This window comes from Gymnogyps californianus, chromosome 1, assembly GCF_018139145.2.
Source record: "Gymnogyps californianus isolate 813 chromosome 1, ASM1813914v2, whole genome shotgun sequence".
Classification (NCBI taxonomy): domain Eukaryota; kingdom Metazoa; phylum Chordata; class Aves; order Accipitriformes; family Cathartidae; genus Gymnogyps; species Gymnogyps californianus.
Genome location: NC_059471.1, coordinates 154905667 through 154922034, shown reverse-complemented (window position 1 = coordinate 154922034; position 16368 = coordinate 154905667). Strand labels below are relative to the sequence as shown.

The 16368-nt window shown below is 44.4% G+C and overlaps 1 protein-coding gene across 1 annotated transcript in view; it reads left to right on the top strand.

Moving 5' to 3' along the window:
* Positions 1-166: 166 nt before the first annotated feature.
* Positions 167-16368, top strand: part of LOC127029625 (uncharacterized) — a 28904-nt gene continuing 12702 nt past the window's right edge. The window contains exons 1-11 of the mRNA XM_050915346.1: positions 167-181; positions 6091-6193; positions 6726-6840; positions 8148-8322; positions 8930-9041; positions 10065-10171; positions 11004-11130; positions 11680-11800; positions 12084-12169; positions 13248-13372; positions 14608-14667. Coding sequence (XP_050771303.1) covers positions 6100-6193; positions 6726-6840; positions 8148-8322; positions 8930-9041; positions 10065-10171; positions 11004-11130; positions 11680-11800; positions 12084-12169; positions 13248-13372; positions 14608-14667 — 1122 coding nt within the window. The 5' untranslated portion in view covers positions 167-181; positions 6091-6099. The remainder of the gene's footprint in view (positions 182-6090; positions 6194-6725; positions 6841-8147; positions 8323-8929; positions 9042-10064; positions 10172-11003; positions 11131-11679; positions 11801-12083; positions 12170-13247; positions 13373-14607; positions 14668-16368) is intronic.

Genomic DNA, 16368 nt, shown 5'->3' with positions numbered 1-16368 from the left:
CCACAAACCCCTGTTATGAGAAAGCCAGGAAGTTCAATGGAGAACTGAGCCGTGAGAATCAGGAAGACCTTTTTAAAAAGTTCGTATTAAAAAGAAGAAACTTATTTTCCATATCTGATTCCATCACGGAACATTTTTCATACAACGTTCAACGCAAACATAAGTTCAAAAACTGCACCAGGTTTGTATGTTCAGTCTTACATTCTGTTAGAAACTTCATGTTAGGAAAAAAAGAAATTAATCAAATACTTTATCACCAAGCCATTAAGATAATCTGGAAAGTTTTTTCAGAACCGTTAGAACGATCATGAAAATCTGCTGATAAAAGTGCAAGGATGTAAGCCTTTAAGGACAGATTAAATCACTCAAGAGCAACTTCATCAGCCTTTGGATTGGTTAGATTGTTGCCTTACGTAGCAGTCCTGGCAAGACAGGCAGCTCCAGGCACCATAGTTCACAGAAAGGTAAAATAAATAAATGGTTACATAAGTGTGTTCTGTATGATTCTGCATGTCCCTAGTGCATCTCCTGGATACTGATGGCCTAGAAGCAAGCTTCACAACAGAGAAACACCAATAAGCAAATTCCAGCTCGCAGAACGGCTACAGGTTAATAGACTCTTAGAAATCAGGCATACAGGGAACGAAAAAACTGTCCCAAGGCAGATGTGCCAGTGTGACAAAATTGATGTGGAGCTTCTCATTTCCCTAATGCCTTTGGTAGTGACACCCCTGAGAGAGAAAAGGTTTCAGGGGAGATGGTAACTCAGGTAGGAATCACTCACAGATGAAAATGCAAGGGTAGCCTGAGGGCCCAGCTCCCAGCAGGCAGTAGGAATTTGCCATGGCGATTTCTTTGTTCCCAGCTGCTCCCATTTTACCCAGCAACCTGTTTAATATTAACCTCTACTTCTGAGGCCTGGGGTGGGGGGGAAGTACCAGCAGCAAGCTCTCTGGGTCACTGCAGGCAGGCAGGACTGGAAAGTCAGCTAACACTGCAGCAAGCGGAAGAGCGAGTTACATGCAGCCCCCACGGTTTCCTACAAAAACTGTCTCCAGCAGCTCTCTGGGGCTTTCTCTTCTCCCAGTCACCTATGCACTGTGGTCCTGTCACCCTAGCCCCTATACCATCATCAGCCATATATCCCATTTCAGAAACATGCCGGGAACAGCATGGCCAGCCTGCCTCTCAGGGGCTAGCAGGTATCAAACTGGCCCGTTTTCTTCCTGGTTTAGCAAGCCTCAGTGGCTTCTCTAGTAGAGCAAAAGATGGGCTTACCCCTTGAAAATTGCTCATATAAGCTCTTATTTTCATTGTAATAAATCCAAAAGACAAATCCAAAAGACAAATCCAAAACCTGGGATGTGTACAAGACTGCAGGAGTGCCCTCAGCTGCTTGAGCAGCCCTCTTCTGTCTCAGAGACCTACAGGTTCATATGGGAAAGCTGAGCTAGAACTCCAACAGGCTGGTTTTCCACTTGGTTTAAGGAGAAAAATGGCAAACAAGGCAACACACTCTTAGCCCTGACTTCATCTGATACGGCAGACTGAACTGGCTGCCCACTGCATAAGATCATATTGAGATGATCCTGATCTTGAGAGTTGGAAACTGAGTGACCGGCTTGATTACTAAATCATCATCTGGTAGCATGCCAAAAATGTGATAGCCCAGATAGGTTCCTACAGTACTGCAATCTTTCCAAATAGATCTAATTGAAAGTAAAATGATGTTGTTATAATTTGTGTATATTTTTCAAAAGTGTAATTTTACCTATACTTTTCCTTTTCAATACACCTGGCTACCCCCCAGGAAAAAGATACCATTCACAAAATCTTCAGCATCCGTTTATGGTATCTGAGGATGCAATCTACCATTCCTGCAATTAAATTCCCTGCGGACCACATAGCAGAAGTCAGAGGCGGATTGTCTTTGTAACTCAGCAAGCTTTGTTTGAAGTTTCCTTGAATGTGTTTAGTTGAAAAGATTGGAAGGATGTAGAAAACAAGACGACAGTCATGACTGCCGAGTTAAACAAAAGTTGCAGGAAACTTCTTTTGAAAGGGACAAGTGTAAAGTGTGAATACTGCTTTAACAACCTATGTTTTACAATTTCCTGATTAATGGATTGCCGTAAAATCAGTTCCCTGACGCAGATTACTTCAGCAATACACTAGCAATTACTTTAGCTAGTTTTATGTTACGTATGCAAGTTGCATAGAATCATGTCTTGTCTTTTGTCCCGTAAATCAATTCCTTTATGGGTAGCCATTTAACTCTGACCTCTGATATTTTCTGTAGACTATAAAATCGAAACATGCATAATATCTGTGCATTAGATCTCAAAGTATCCTTGCTTTTTTATGAAGGGACAAAGATTTATTAATTTCAAAGTCCTCATTCAAAGCCACCCTAAACCTGTTAGAATAGATTGTCTTTACAGTAGGAGACTACAATAGTTTTTCTCTGTGAACCCAGCTTGTGTTCTCAGTATAGCCAGGCATCTGCATCGTATGGAGTATTGCCACAACTGGCTGTAGACCTACAGCATTCTTCATTGGGGAGGCAGAGAGCTGGGTAGAGCTCTTACCCTGAGAAGAAAGCTTAACAGCCGCATTTGGCGAAGTTGTGGGGGAGGCATGAATGCAGTTCCTCTACTTTTCAGGAATAAGTACAAAGGGGCTCAGTCTGCAGAGGCATTGTTTTAGTCAGCAATGAACTCACTGATTAAAAAAAAATGTAACAGGAAAGGAATCTGAAAAATGAGAAAAGTCTTTTAAAGATTGAGGGGCAAATCTGGCACCATGTGAACAAAAATAATCACAGAAGCTTTCCTCGCCCCGTCGTGAAATGGCCCCCTGCACCCCACGCAGCGAGCAGTTGCAGAGCTCAGCTGCGCCTGTGGTTAATAATAAATGGGCTCTCTCAGCCAGGAGCGCCGGCCTGCGCACCCCCATGCTGCTGCTGGCCCCCCCTCCTCCCGCCTTCTCCCAGGGCTGCCCAGGCACAGCTCCAGTACCCACCCAGCCTCCCTACATGAGACAGACGCTCAGAGGTAAGAGACACGCCAGGTCATTGCTCCATGAGGTCGGATGTGCCGGATCGATCACGAGGGGAGGCAAGCAGGGACGGTTTGGAGGAGGGAGGAAAGCCAGTCTGTGCTACAGTTGCCTGAAACTTGCACTAGGAATCTGCAAAGTTTCGTTACAAGGCAAAAGGTTGGATGGGTCTCGCTGCAAAACTTGCCAAGCTTCAAAAATCTTTCAGCCAGCTCAGGCTGAGTGTTGGCTGAGTTTCCAGTGAACATCAGCTAATTCATATTGGGTTTCAGGTGGTGACCAACTGGTTTTTATCCACCGGCCAGCACAGCTTGGGCACGCCTGGCTGTTGCACTTCAGTGTTTGGGGGGGTTGTTAAAATTCAGAGCACAACTCGAGCAGCTCAACTGATCCTTGGTGTAACCTTGTTGGCTTAATGAATTTATTCCAAAGCTGACTTTGCCCCGGAGAGCGAGGGGTGTGTACACACACACACACACACAGAGCAATACCAGAACATTTGCATGAACCGCTCAGGCTGCTGGCTGCTGAGCTTAGCACTGCACAGGCAGAGGTTGTAAGCATGAAGTAAGAGCTTTTGCCACTTTTGTGTCATGATATGATTCCATAAACTTAGTTAAGTCTTTTCTCCTTGAAAAGGATTTGGAAAGTGGAAAATCTTACTGTTTCGGTCAGGTGTGTATTGTGTCTAGCGGAACCAGTCCCTCTTTTCTTGCGATATACAGCCCAAGATATCCTGTATAGATGAAGTCTTTAGATTTGGGCAAAAATACTCTTCCTGGGTATAAGATATTTCTGTATAGCTGTAGCGCCACACACTGTACTGAGATCACAGCCATGTTCTGCTAAGTGTAACGTGAACACAGTACTGTATTCTAATTAAATTGCCATCTAAATTAACAATAGGTACAAAGGACTGAAGAAAGAAATCCTTTCCTCCTGTTGAAGGGGTGAGGAATAGAAAGGCTTGAGGTATATGGCCAAATGCCCAGGGAAAGTATGTGAAGCAGCCAGGCATTGAGTGAAACTGCCCCAAGGCCCAAACCAGACCAGTCTCTTAACCTTTACAACTCTCTCCCCCTCTTTCTCTGTTTGGAAATGAATTTAATTAAAGTGAATAGGAGTTGCTAAGAGACCAGAGGAGTTCTGGAGTTTGTTGCCGGGGCTGAATTGCCACTCTGCTTCCAAGGCTTTGCACTAAGAAGGATGATGTAACGTGATGTCGTGAACGAGTGATTTAGATCACTTAAAGAATCACCATCAAAGGTATTAGCAAAAAGATGATTTTAATGTGAATTTGTAAAAGTGTGACTTAACAAAGTTCAATGGCAAGGTTCACTCTATTACTTACCACATGGAAGAACATACAAAGGAAAATCAAGTTAGAATCGATTTAGTATGATTTACACAGAGACCGGAGATGCAAAAGGGTAAGGGAGGCTGTCCCGATGAGTCACGAGGTTCAGAGTGGACCCCCTTGCTTTCTAAACTCCTTCTCAGAGAGGAGTCTAGGTGCAGCTGGATCCAGACTTAGTCCCAGACTTGGTCAATGGTTTATGTCTAATGGAAGGGATACAAAGGGTAAGGAAAACCTCCTGTTGAATTACTATGCCAATTTGTCGGGGAATGAGTGATTATGGATCCTACATGACTTTGAGGTAGCAGCAATTTAAGATTTATAACACTATTATGGTAAATCACAAGATTAGGTTATATGATTTTTAACAATACTTAATCATCAGCCAATTATCAGAGCGATTTAATAAAATTTGCTATATTCAACACTACAAAGTTTCCTAAATTGAATCGCACACACACAAACACACACACACAGATACAGAGGTTAACCTATGGTGAAAATTTTTCTCTCTTTGCCAATTGAAGCAAATTATTGGTACCAAATGATCTTTAAAACTTCACGAAATCTAATAGTAGTGAATTACTCACTATTCTCCTTCATCAGCATTTGTCAGCAGATGATCTTTGACCCTTCTTCGTCGGCATCTACCAGCAGACGATCTTGGAAATCCTCATGAAATCTACTCTTTGAAATCCTTGCAAAATCTGCCCTGAGAGGTGTCCCAACTCAGGGGGAGATACTGGGTCACAGCCTGCTGCAATCCCAGAGAGCTCAAAGGGTCTTGCTTGGGATCGCTATTTATAGGATCGCGAGATGATTGACTTTGGTCAGTACATTTCCGTTCTGGCCACAATTCTTGTCAGGTAATTCTGGCACCTTCCAGGGCAGGCCACGATCCAGGCAGCAGGAGTTTCAGGTATGGTTCCAGGCAACAGGAGTTTCAGGTACGGTTAGGGAGTGCCTAATCGTCCTAACTCGCTGTACCGTAACCAGGACAAGAAAGTACCAGATTGTCCCAACTCACTGCACTTGTAGCCAAAACAAGAGCACAATGTTGGCTGATCCTGACATCGCAACGTGGCCCAGGGGGTCTGCACCACCACATATGAGCCTACATAAAGCGCTCCTGGCTCTATGGAAAGCTGCTCTTTCCTCCTTGTAGTTACAGCCTGGTTTACCAGTTCTCAGCTCCTTTCTTTATTTTACTGAACTGCTTGTTTTCTCCTAGACACCAGCAAAAAACAGGTTCATCTCTTTATAGCATTCCTCTGCCTGCGTCCACTTTGTAGATTTCTCCTTGTGATCTTTCAGGTTGGAGGTGGCAGTGGCCAAGCCTGCAATTTATCATGAGCAAGTAGCTTTGGAAATTAAAAGGTTGTCTACTTTTAAACTCTCTCTAGTTCATTACTCCTCATCCTTTCTTCTGCTCCACCACGATTTCAGCCCAGCATTGACAACGGGCCAGGTGAATTCTTCCAACTCCATTTTTGCAGCTTAACATTTTGCTTCAACACCCTGGCTCATGCTTGAAATACCAGGAGTCTCCAGGCAATCTCCTGGGCAAGGATTGTTCACCTTTCAAGATCAAGGCAAGAGATGATATGTTTAGCTTCACACAGTCACATCATTGCTAAATTACTTCTTTCATTTTTACCTGACTTTTGTTATCTCAGGACCATCCGATGCACAAGATGATTAGGAAGATAACCTATAGCCTGGGAAGACGTGTGTCTGCTGTGGCATGTGGGACCACCCAGGTGAGAAGATTTCTGCATGGTGAGTAGTGTATTCTGAAACAGTTCCTGGGTGGAAAGCATTTTCCTCGTCTGAATGCAGCAGGGACCTTGCTGGCAGTGTTCTGGGAGCAAAGCAAAGAGCAACAATAGTCTTGGTGCACAATAGTCTTATAATATATTGAGTTACTATGGTATCCTGGGTGCTTCCACTCTTTTAAAACATATTCTTTGGGCATGATTTCAGGGCTCAGTTCATTCACAGTAACGTTAATTTAAAGTAATGTTACTGGAGCCAATGACAACCCAGCTGCAAAAATGGTGGCAGAGAAGCACTCAGTGATGATGATGATGAGGATTATTATTCATATTAACAGTAGAGATATTTTGCAAATATTTCACTTACATAACACTCAGCTTTAGTCTTCATGAAGTTATTTGTGAATTCACCCCAAAGAACAGCTGAAGAGGGGAATAAATTTATTGTGATGATGACAATTTGCCTTTTATAAAACAGCTCAGTAGCTACTGCAAATACTCATGCAAATAATTCAATTTTCTGTGTTTATCCTCAGGTGCTTATTTCAAGATTCAGCCCTCTGTACAGGAAGCCCTGATGGAGGGGAGACCAGTTGTAGCCTTGGAAAGCACCATCATTACACATGGCATGGCCTATCCTCAGAATCTGAGGTGGTGGATTTTGATGTTCCTCGTTCAACAAAGTTGTAAGAACGAGGCATATAACTGGTGGATTGGTATCAGTATTCTTGGTCAACCCAAAACCCTTGTAAGAGCAAATGCGAATGTCAGGTTGCTAGGCATGCAGAATATGAGCTCTGGTGTAAACCAATTATATCTGGACTTCTAAGGAGAGCAAAACCATATGACACATATGGGATACCTATTTATCTCCTTATCCAACACCTTAAATTTCAGGCTTCCTTTAAAATGGGGCAGCAGATAATGTCATCACTTGCTCTAAGACAGTGCTGCCAGCATTTTCGGCTGCATAGTTTGTGCAGACATTGAAAACACTGCAGTTTCTTTTGGTATATCTTTTGTAATGCAAAAAGGACTGGAACACAATAGTGAAATCTGTTCCTTAGCGCCACTCAGAGCAGCTACTGTGAGAGCTGCTGGTCCCTCGCTGCCTTCTGTGCCCTGCATAGAAAAAAACCCACCTCTACCCTTTATTTATTGACATTCAGTAGATTTGTGTTTCACTGAGTTACAGTGCCAGCAATCATTGCACTCTCCTCTCCATCCTTGCTTCCAGAAAGCACAGGAAGGTTTCGGTATTGATTTTCCATCTTGCTTTTTACCTGGCCATTATTTTGCCTGACATTCTGTCTTAGAATGAAGCTCTAAAAATTCAGTTTTGGGAAGGAGGTAGTTTCAGTAGTTAAAGATTGCCTAGCGCATGTATAGAACGCTCAGAAAGGGAGAAGAAGCTACTCTTAAAAATGATAGTGTACGAATAATCAAGTATAAAACCTGCGAAGCTTAGAAAGACCTAGTCTGCAGCCCTAGAGTATCCTCAGGCTGCAGCTTTTTTGCACGGTTGTTACTCTATATCTAACTGCCTGTATTGTGAAAAAAATATCCCGGTCATATGAGCAGGGCTTGAATTACTTCGGGTTTCTGTGAAGTTCTATAATCTCAGAGAAATAACAGGTAATAGATACAGAAAGATCCTATTTTGAGAGGATCCCTATTTTCAGTAGTCTGTTGTACAACCAGATTTGCCTGTAAACCAAGCGATTTTTCTCAAAAATGAAGCACAGAGCTTGGACATTGCTGTCCTGAAAATGGGAGCTCTGCACTTCTGCAAAGACTTCTACCATTAGGAAGATACAGAAGAGGAACCGGACTTAGCTGAAATCACAAGAACTATATAAAACTGCAAACTGGGAATGATGGCCATCCAATGGCAGTTTTCTTGTCTGATTGTTTGCCTCACTAATTTTGTGATTGTTGTCTTGTTTATCTTATTCTAGCATGGCCAGAGAGGTGGAAGAAATTGTAACAACAAATGGAGCAGTGCCAGCCACTGTAGGTATTTTAAGGGGTCGAATCTGTGTGGGACTCACAGACGAGGAACTCGAGTTCTTGGCAAGCAGTAAAAACGTAGTTAAAGTGTCTCGGAGAGATCTTCCTTACGTCCTCAGCCAGGTATGGTATGCAGACTTTCTATTGTGGTGTTGTCTATATAGTAATAGTATAGTGCTCTCCAGCTTCAAGCCAGGTGGCTTTTAAACCTCTTGAAAATACCATGTAAAGTGGTATCTTATTGGTAAGCTCGAACGTGGCCCTATTTAGAGTCAAAATACAAAAGAGTAAGGGAATAGCAGCCATGAAATAGGGCTCCTGCAAAGTCATTCTGGATTGGCTGGCAAGGCATGAGCACTTGACTAAGAATATCCTTATTGGCATGATAAGGCATCATCACGTTAGATGTAAACTATGTGACACCCAGGCCACCCCGAGTAATGCACACAGTGCTTAAGGGGACCCTAGCTTTCCGTGAAGCCTTCTGGTTGGAAAGCCCTGGAGAGCAAAGGCCTTTGCTATCATCAGGGCAAGAACGGCTTACGTAGCAGGGACAGTGATTCCTCTGCAGTTTTGCCTAATAGAATATTTGTATCAGAATTTCACTTGTCAGCTGGTGACAGCAGGCTGTTGTGACATTGCTGTGGGATAGACCACAACCATAGCTGCCTGCATGTGGTATTCTCTGGGCCACCCTGGGTGCTGACTGCGACTGGTTATCCCCTGACAGGGCTTGTCTGGTGGCACTACTGTGTCTGGAACAATGATTGCCGCACACAAAGCAGGAATCCCTGTGTTTGTGACAGGTGGCATAGGAGGCGTCCATCGGGGAGGAGAGAACAGTAAGAAAATCAATACATTCTACTTTTCTCTATGTTGCTACTGTTTTATTTAGTTCCATCTTTTTCCTTTTTCCCAGTCTGTCCTGTAGTAACTGTCTGTTCAGAAGAGTAAAGTTATCATTCTTCTTGACCATACTATGGTTGTTTTCTCCCTGGTGTCTCCTTTCCAGAAGCTTCAGAATATTCCTCTTGAGCACTGGCCAGTTGTTAAGAGGGTGGGAGTTTCTCTTTATCCTTTGCTTACACGGGGTTATACGGATATTGTTTGCTGGTGCAACAGGAGCTGACTGTACCTCTCCACTTTGTAATGGCTGGATAACCTGATACTGGCTGCTGAGCACAGTGTTGTTATCGACTCTCTCTCAGCTGTGGAGAAGGAGAGTCTCACCTCCTTGTGAGAGTCTCACAAAAGAGACTTAGGCCCTGGTCCGTGTTAGAGGTGCATGCTCCTCTCTGGAAAATGGCCCAGCCTTGGCAGTGTAGTTTGTGACCTTTAAGTACATTCTCTCCTTAGTCATATACATTCCTAGCATAGCGTAAGTGCGTGGCCCTGCTGGATGCCATCCCTTTCAGATGTGATGTAAATTCCAGAACAGGGAATTTCCTGAGGTCAGCAAAGCTCCTGTAGCGCTTTTTTTGCCAGTGATGCCAATATCAAAATCAAAATCTACATAAATTATATTCCATCTCTTTGAACTTTGTCCTTGCTTTATAACACTTTCTTCTTTCTTTTCTACCAATTTTTTGCATGCTATTTTTCAATGTGATCACAGAGCTGAGAGACACGGTGCAAGGCTGCACCTCTGCCCTAAGCCATGTGACTTCTTTTTGTCAATATCTCTTTCAATCTCAACACCTAAAGGCAACCTCAACATCTAAACCTGTAATATTTGTTTGTGGATCTAAATGCTTACAAAAGCAGGCAGTGGCATCCCAGGCAGATATGGCTTTTTAAGAGGGCGGATCACATCACCTTGGAGTACAACACAATCACCCACACAACGGCTGCTTGTCCCTTGACAGCTCTGGATGTGAGTGCTGACTTGACAGAGCTAGGACGAACTCCGGTTGCTGTTGTATCTGCAGGAGTCAAGTCTATCCTTGATATTGGCAGGACACTGGAATATCTGGTAGGTAGCATGGGCTGCTGAGCCTGGAAGCAGATAATGTTGTACTTTGTGTACAGAATGCCCAGTGGTGTTGGGGCAGGTATTAAGCCTAAGATTTTTAGAAATGACTGTTGAGAGGACGTGAAGCCATATTTACAGTTCTCTAGTCCTGGGGCTATACAAGCACTGGGCTGCTCCCTAACATAAATCTATCCATGTCCGAGGGGCTGTTCCAGCAGCTATTCCATCTGAGGCCAAAGGCAGAGCTAGCCATGCCCTGTTTCTCTGGCCTTAGACTTGCTTTTCTGGGAGAATGCTCCAGAATTGATGGATCAGGCAAGCTAGATCCATCAAACACTAAAATAAAATCAAAATTAAAATGGGAATCAAGGTGATTTTCAGTAGAGTCAGTTTTTAAGGTTTGGTATGTTGGAAACCACCAGGGCCAGCACTTCAGGTGACAGCCAATGTCAGTACTTCTCAATAGTAAACAGAACTCATTTATATTCCTGTCAGCTCATAACATACCTTCAGATCACAGGTTGTTACCTTAGACTCAGTATTGCACTAATGACAGCTGCATGGCTCTTGATCAGCTCCGAGTACAAGCAAAGGACATGCATGTCTCCTGTGTCTCAGTAAGCCTGATTCTGTCTAACTAGTTACCACGTCTGGCTCTTTGCTTTGAAAAATGTTGGTGATAGAATGGAATAGAATGGGATGTGTTAAAATAACCAAACCCTGTGCTAAAGAAAGGTAGTTTCTAGCTGGGTAGAAGGAAAGAGTCCCATTCTTTTGATGGGTCCCCTTTCCTTCCACTGATTACCTGCTTGTCTCGCCTCCACTGCTGCAGGAGACTCAGGGAGTCTGCGTGGCTGCCTTTGGAGAGTCAAGGGAGTTCCCAGCCTTCTTCTCACGCCAGAGTGGCTTCCAGGCACCATATCACGTCCGGGACGAAGAGGAGGCAGCTGAACTCATTGGTGTGTTTCAGAAGGGAAAGGCCCATGTAGAGCCCTGGAAAAGAGGGACACAAAAATCACCTTGGATGAGGCACTTTCTTTTTTAACTTTGGAGAAGAGTTTGTCCTGAAAAACAAGCCATCCCACTTCCCCCATTCCTGCTTCAGTGCTTCGAAAATAAAGGCGCAGGGAAGTTCAGTCTTTACAGCAAGTTTTTTAGCTAGCTGCAGCCACCTTGGCATGCTCATACACATTTTGTTCACACTGGTGAAGTGGAGGGAACATGTATGTTAATATGCTTACAACAACAGCTTCTGGGCCTTCAGAAGGGGAATCAGTTTTCTTTAAAAAAAAAATTCTTTGCCCCTTTTATTGTACAGACAGACTCAAAACAAATAGGCAGATGTAAATTGATTGGTAGCTGGGCAAGACCCTGTCCTTGGGTCAGCTAAGAACAGGAGCTCCAGCAATGTGGGTTCCTTCACCCCACACCCACTCTCCTATGTACTTTTCCTTCAGCATTTAATTTATCCAAGGAGAACCATTAACAGTCTTCCTGTCCTCTCCCAGCCAGCGCTCTGGGGCTAGGCCTGAGCAGCGGGGTGCTGATAGCAGTGCCCTGTCCCCAGGAGCGAGCTGCCTCAGGCCAGGTCATCGAAGAGGCCATCCAGCAAGCTCTCAGCGAAGCCAGGTGAGAAGCAACCTAAGCCCTATCCTTTGCTCACCCAGTAGTCTTGGGGAAGTAAATGACTTCAGGGACACTGCTGCAGGGGCTGTAGCACAGCTTAACCTTGGGCACGGGTGAGCCCACAACATGCTTTCAACTGTAGTTTTATCTAACCTGAAGCTTGTTTACAGGACTTTTTATGGTATGTGGTTATGGAGATAAATTATCTGCTAGCAGCAGTGCTTCTCCTCTGATGCTGTTTCAGCTCAGTCCTTCTCATCTGCAGGCATTTTGTTTACATTTGCAGGTCCAAAGGGATCACAGGCAAAGAACTGACCCCTTTTATGTTACAGAAGCTCAATGAATTAACTGATGGGAAATCGCTGGACTCCAGTATCCTTTTACTGAATGGGGGGGAAAAAAGTGCTCCAGTGTACTTCATATCTCTTCTGATAACACTTGGTGGAAAACGCTGTCACTTTATTGACAGTCTAGCAAGGGGCAAACACTTCAGTATCTGCAAACAGAAGAGAGCTTAGTGACTGCATCCTGCTTTTTTAGGAGCACCCTTACTGTCCTCATCCACTTTTGCATTAAAAATTGGAGGCCAGCACAGACAGCAGGTGGTCCAGAGCCCAAAGAGATCCCTCACATCTGATCCCCAAGCTTGCCTGCTCTGTGATGGAGTCTCAGGACACTGTTGTCCGTGGTGGGGCTGCACACTGGAAGGTACCTGGGCTTCCCAGAGCACTGTGCTATACATCACCCTGCCTTATCCAAATCTTCATGTGGGTGCAGAGTAAGAGAAACTTGGAAGGAAAACACCCCTGGGTGAGCAGGAATCCTCTTGCACAGGCAAGAGAAAAGCAGATCTACTGGCTGGGATGCCACTATAGGATCTGGGAGAGCTGGGTTCACATCCAGGCTCTGCTGCCAGCCGTCTAGGAGACCTGGTCAGTCAGGACAGATTGGTAAAGGCATTTTTGGATATTAGAGCTGTATGCAGCCACAAAGTGGGGCTTTCAAAGCCTCCGATACTCTGCTCCCAGTGAAATTGCTAAAAAAATTGCTTATAGAGACTTGGCAAAAATCTCAGTAGGCATCTCTTTCTGGAAAAGCTGGCCAAGATCCTCCAAGGTTTTTAGACTCTCAGCTCTAGTTTAAGCACTTCACCTTCTCTTTTCTCTGTGAAGCCTTTGCTTCTGTTCCCTATCTGTCAAATGGAGATGACAGGGTTCCTCTCCATGGACACAGGGGGAGGAAGGTGAAAAAATTTAAAAATTCAGGGTGCTCATGCAGTGTTGTAACCCAGTATATGTGCCCCCAAAGGATTATGATATAGGGGGATCAAATCTATCAAGTCTCACATCATGTATTTTCTGCTTTCTCCCTCTAGGCAGTTCCTACATAGGCTTCTGACAGGTCGATCTTGCTGGTATTTTTTCGTTTTCCTCACAGAAATGCCAAACAGACCTTGCTCTGATCCAGAACAACGCCAGAGTGGGCAGCTGCATTGCAGTGGCCCTGAGCAGGCTACAGAAAGCCAGAAGGAAGGGGAACCTGCCTCGGCGAGAGGACACAACCCTACCTCAGCCAGTGAGTCCCCTGCTGTACTCCATATAATGCCTCTCTGCTGACAGCACAGGATAAATTTATATCTATTCCCAAAAGTAAAAGGTGACTCAGCCAGAGACCAATCTTTCTGCTTCACACCAGCAGACATTCTCTCTTTAGTATTTTTTATTCTTCTCAGATAAATATCCTCTCCTCCTCCCCCTATCCACATTTGCAGGGAATAAACACTGACAGTGGCCTAATCCCATTCAGTCTTAGACCATCAAATCTATTAAAACTTTAATCACCTTTGCCTGTGCCCTTATATACAACTTAAACTGTATTGCTGTCAGTGCCAGGGAACTCGTGACTACAGGAGTAGACCTGGAAGAGGGTGGAGGGAGATATTTTGAGCTGCTGAGCCATACATGTTTTATAAATATCTCTTTTTGTTGGCCTCCTACTCATGATTGCCAAAATTACAAGAGGTACAGCATATCCAAAATGAGATCCATTATAACCCTAATACTCTATTCACTATCTTGGATTTTGTGTGTGCCACATAATTTACAGGAAATCTATTTTAGGTAGTCTTTAGAGAGCTGAAAAATTTTCTAAAACCCATTTGCAGTAGGATTTGTCAACTAAAAGAGGGCAGTGACTCCAGCATTTGATGGAATGAGAAAAAACAGCTGTATGTCCCCAGAGAATTTGGAAACTTCCTGTTTGTGAAGCTGTACTGCTTTTTCTGGCTTTGTAGGACAATAAGACAGTGATCCGTAAAGTGTCACTGGGTATGGCAATTTCTCCTGGGAGCTTGCAAGAAATGACTGCATTTTTCTGCCCACTTTTTCCCATTTTCTTTGCTTTTGACACAGCAGTGCTTGAATGTTTCTGAGGTTTGGTATGTCAGAAATTGTCCCAAGAGAGATGGTTTCAAGGGCACTGACATGACCAGACCCATGCAACTTCTTATATTACTCTATCACCACATAGAGAAACCGCCAGCACCCATATGTGTACACAATAGCATCTCACCTGCCATGCTGGAGCTGGCTATGAGCAGGCATAATTCAGAAAGCAACCTATAGAAGAGATTTCAATTCTTTCTAATCGGGATTGTACAGTCTAGCCATCCAAAATAAGCACAGGCCTTCACACTATAAATTAGATAGCTTTCAAGAGGGTGGGAAAAGTGACTAGGAAAAGCAAAGATGACTTGGAAGCTTTTTCCTCAAGTTCTTCCAACCACTTTTTACCTCTTTCTTCCCTCAAAGGTGGTGATTGGAGGTATCAACGTTGACTTTATAGCCAAGGCACAGAACCCTGTCATCCTGGTACTGTATCTATAGCAGTTTTCTTAGCACCACTGCCATTTCCAGCTACTTTTACAGGCGTGCCAAGCCAAAGGGGGGTGGGGGAGAAGGTGGTATCCGTGCATGATATCCACATGTCTGTATGCACACACATGCACAAACTTGGGAGGTGTAGTGCTGCATATTTGGTGTGTTGTCTGGGTGGGCAATGGAGTGATACATAATGACCTACTCTGTTCCTGTGCTGAAAGTCACTATCCCTACCACTCAAGACAGGGACAGAGCAATGTATCATCCTTACAATCTCCACATATGACTCTGGCCTCTACAGTCTATGTTAAGGCGCCTTGGGGTTATTCTCTGATGCCATAAGCCCAAAGAGCTCTTTTAGCAGAAGAGCTGCCCAGGGCACTCTCACAGCACATATGCAAAGAGCTAGAAGCAATGGGTAAAGACCCTCACTGTGCTATGACAACCTCTAATTAAAGGACAGACCCTATAGGGAGAAAATCCCCAGGTAAGAGCCAGCTCTGGCTGACTGGGACTGTCTTAGCTATGGAAAGCAGCATGAATAGGAGCAAGAGTCTCTGTGCAGAGTACCCATGGTGGTAAGAAACTTTTGAGAAAAGTAGTACTGACACAGTTACAGCTAAACAAGAGAGCCAACTTCCTCAGTCATAAAGGATTTGAGACACACACCCCCCCCCCAAAAAAAAGAGAGAGAGAGAAAAAGATTGCTTTAAAAAAATAGAACATTTTAAATGTTACCAGACCCTCTCCCTCTCAATTTGGTTTGACCAAGAAACAACCAAGAAGCTAAAATGGAACAGACCTGGGACTTCCCCATGCAAATGACAGCCGTTTGCATGGCCTGTACAATTTTTGTTAAGCTATATGAAGTACTACAGATTGAGGTGGTGCAGCTTGCTCAGAAGTTGTTTGGTGTCTCAAATTACTCTATGCTGATTGCCGAGGCAGGAAACTCCTGCTGTCAGATGGGGCAGTCTGTGAAGACCTCTCAGTCAGATAGTGAAAGACGTGCTGGGGAAGCTGCCCTTAAGGAAGTTGGCTATTCAACGAGACAGAGGCAGAGGCCAAGCAGTATTATAATGGTCAAGGGTGACACATGCTGTGGCATCAGCTATGAAGGCTTGCAAAACCAAAAGTTCAACTGCTTCAGCTGTGATCTAATTGATAATGTACATACCCCACACTCAGCTATCCGGACAAGGAGCTAAGCTGTGTCCAAGGGTGGGCAGCCACCCCTTGGCGTGTCAGATGCGAGTGCAGATCCTTGCACCACCCATGGCAGGGTGAGGGGACAAGGGCAGCTATAGACCCCGCTGGGAACAGCTGATGGGGGGAAAAAGGAAAAAGGAGACTTTAATGTTTCATGAAAAAGTGAGGCATTAGCTGCCTTTCTGTATAAAAGCAAGCCCTAGAGCTGATGGTCCATCGTGGCACCTACCCAAATGCCAAGCTGCAGGAGGACTTGGGAACTGACAGCCAAAATGTTCCTGCTGACAGCTGCTGTGGTTAGGCACAGAGGAAAAGGCACTCTCAACAGCATTGCTTTGTTTTGGCTTTTAAAGATAGATATTTTCAAAGGGCCCAGCACCCAGCAGGTCCCACCCTTATGCATGCTGGATTTGTTGCAGAGCACTGGGATACCACTGACACCTCATGCTGTCTCAGCAAGAAAGCAGCTGTATTCTGTCCTGG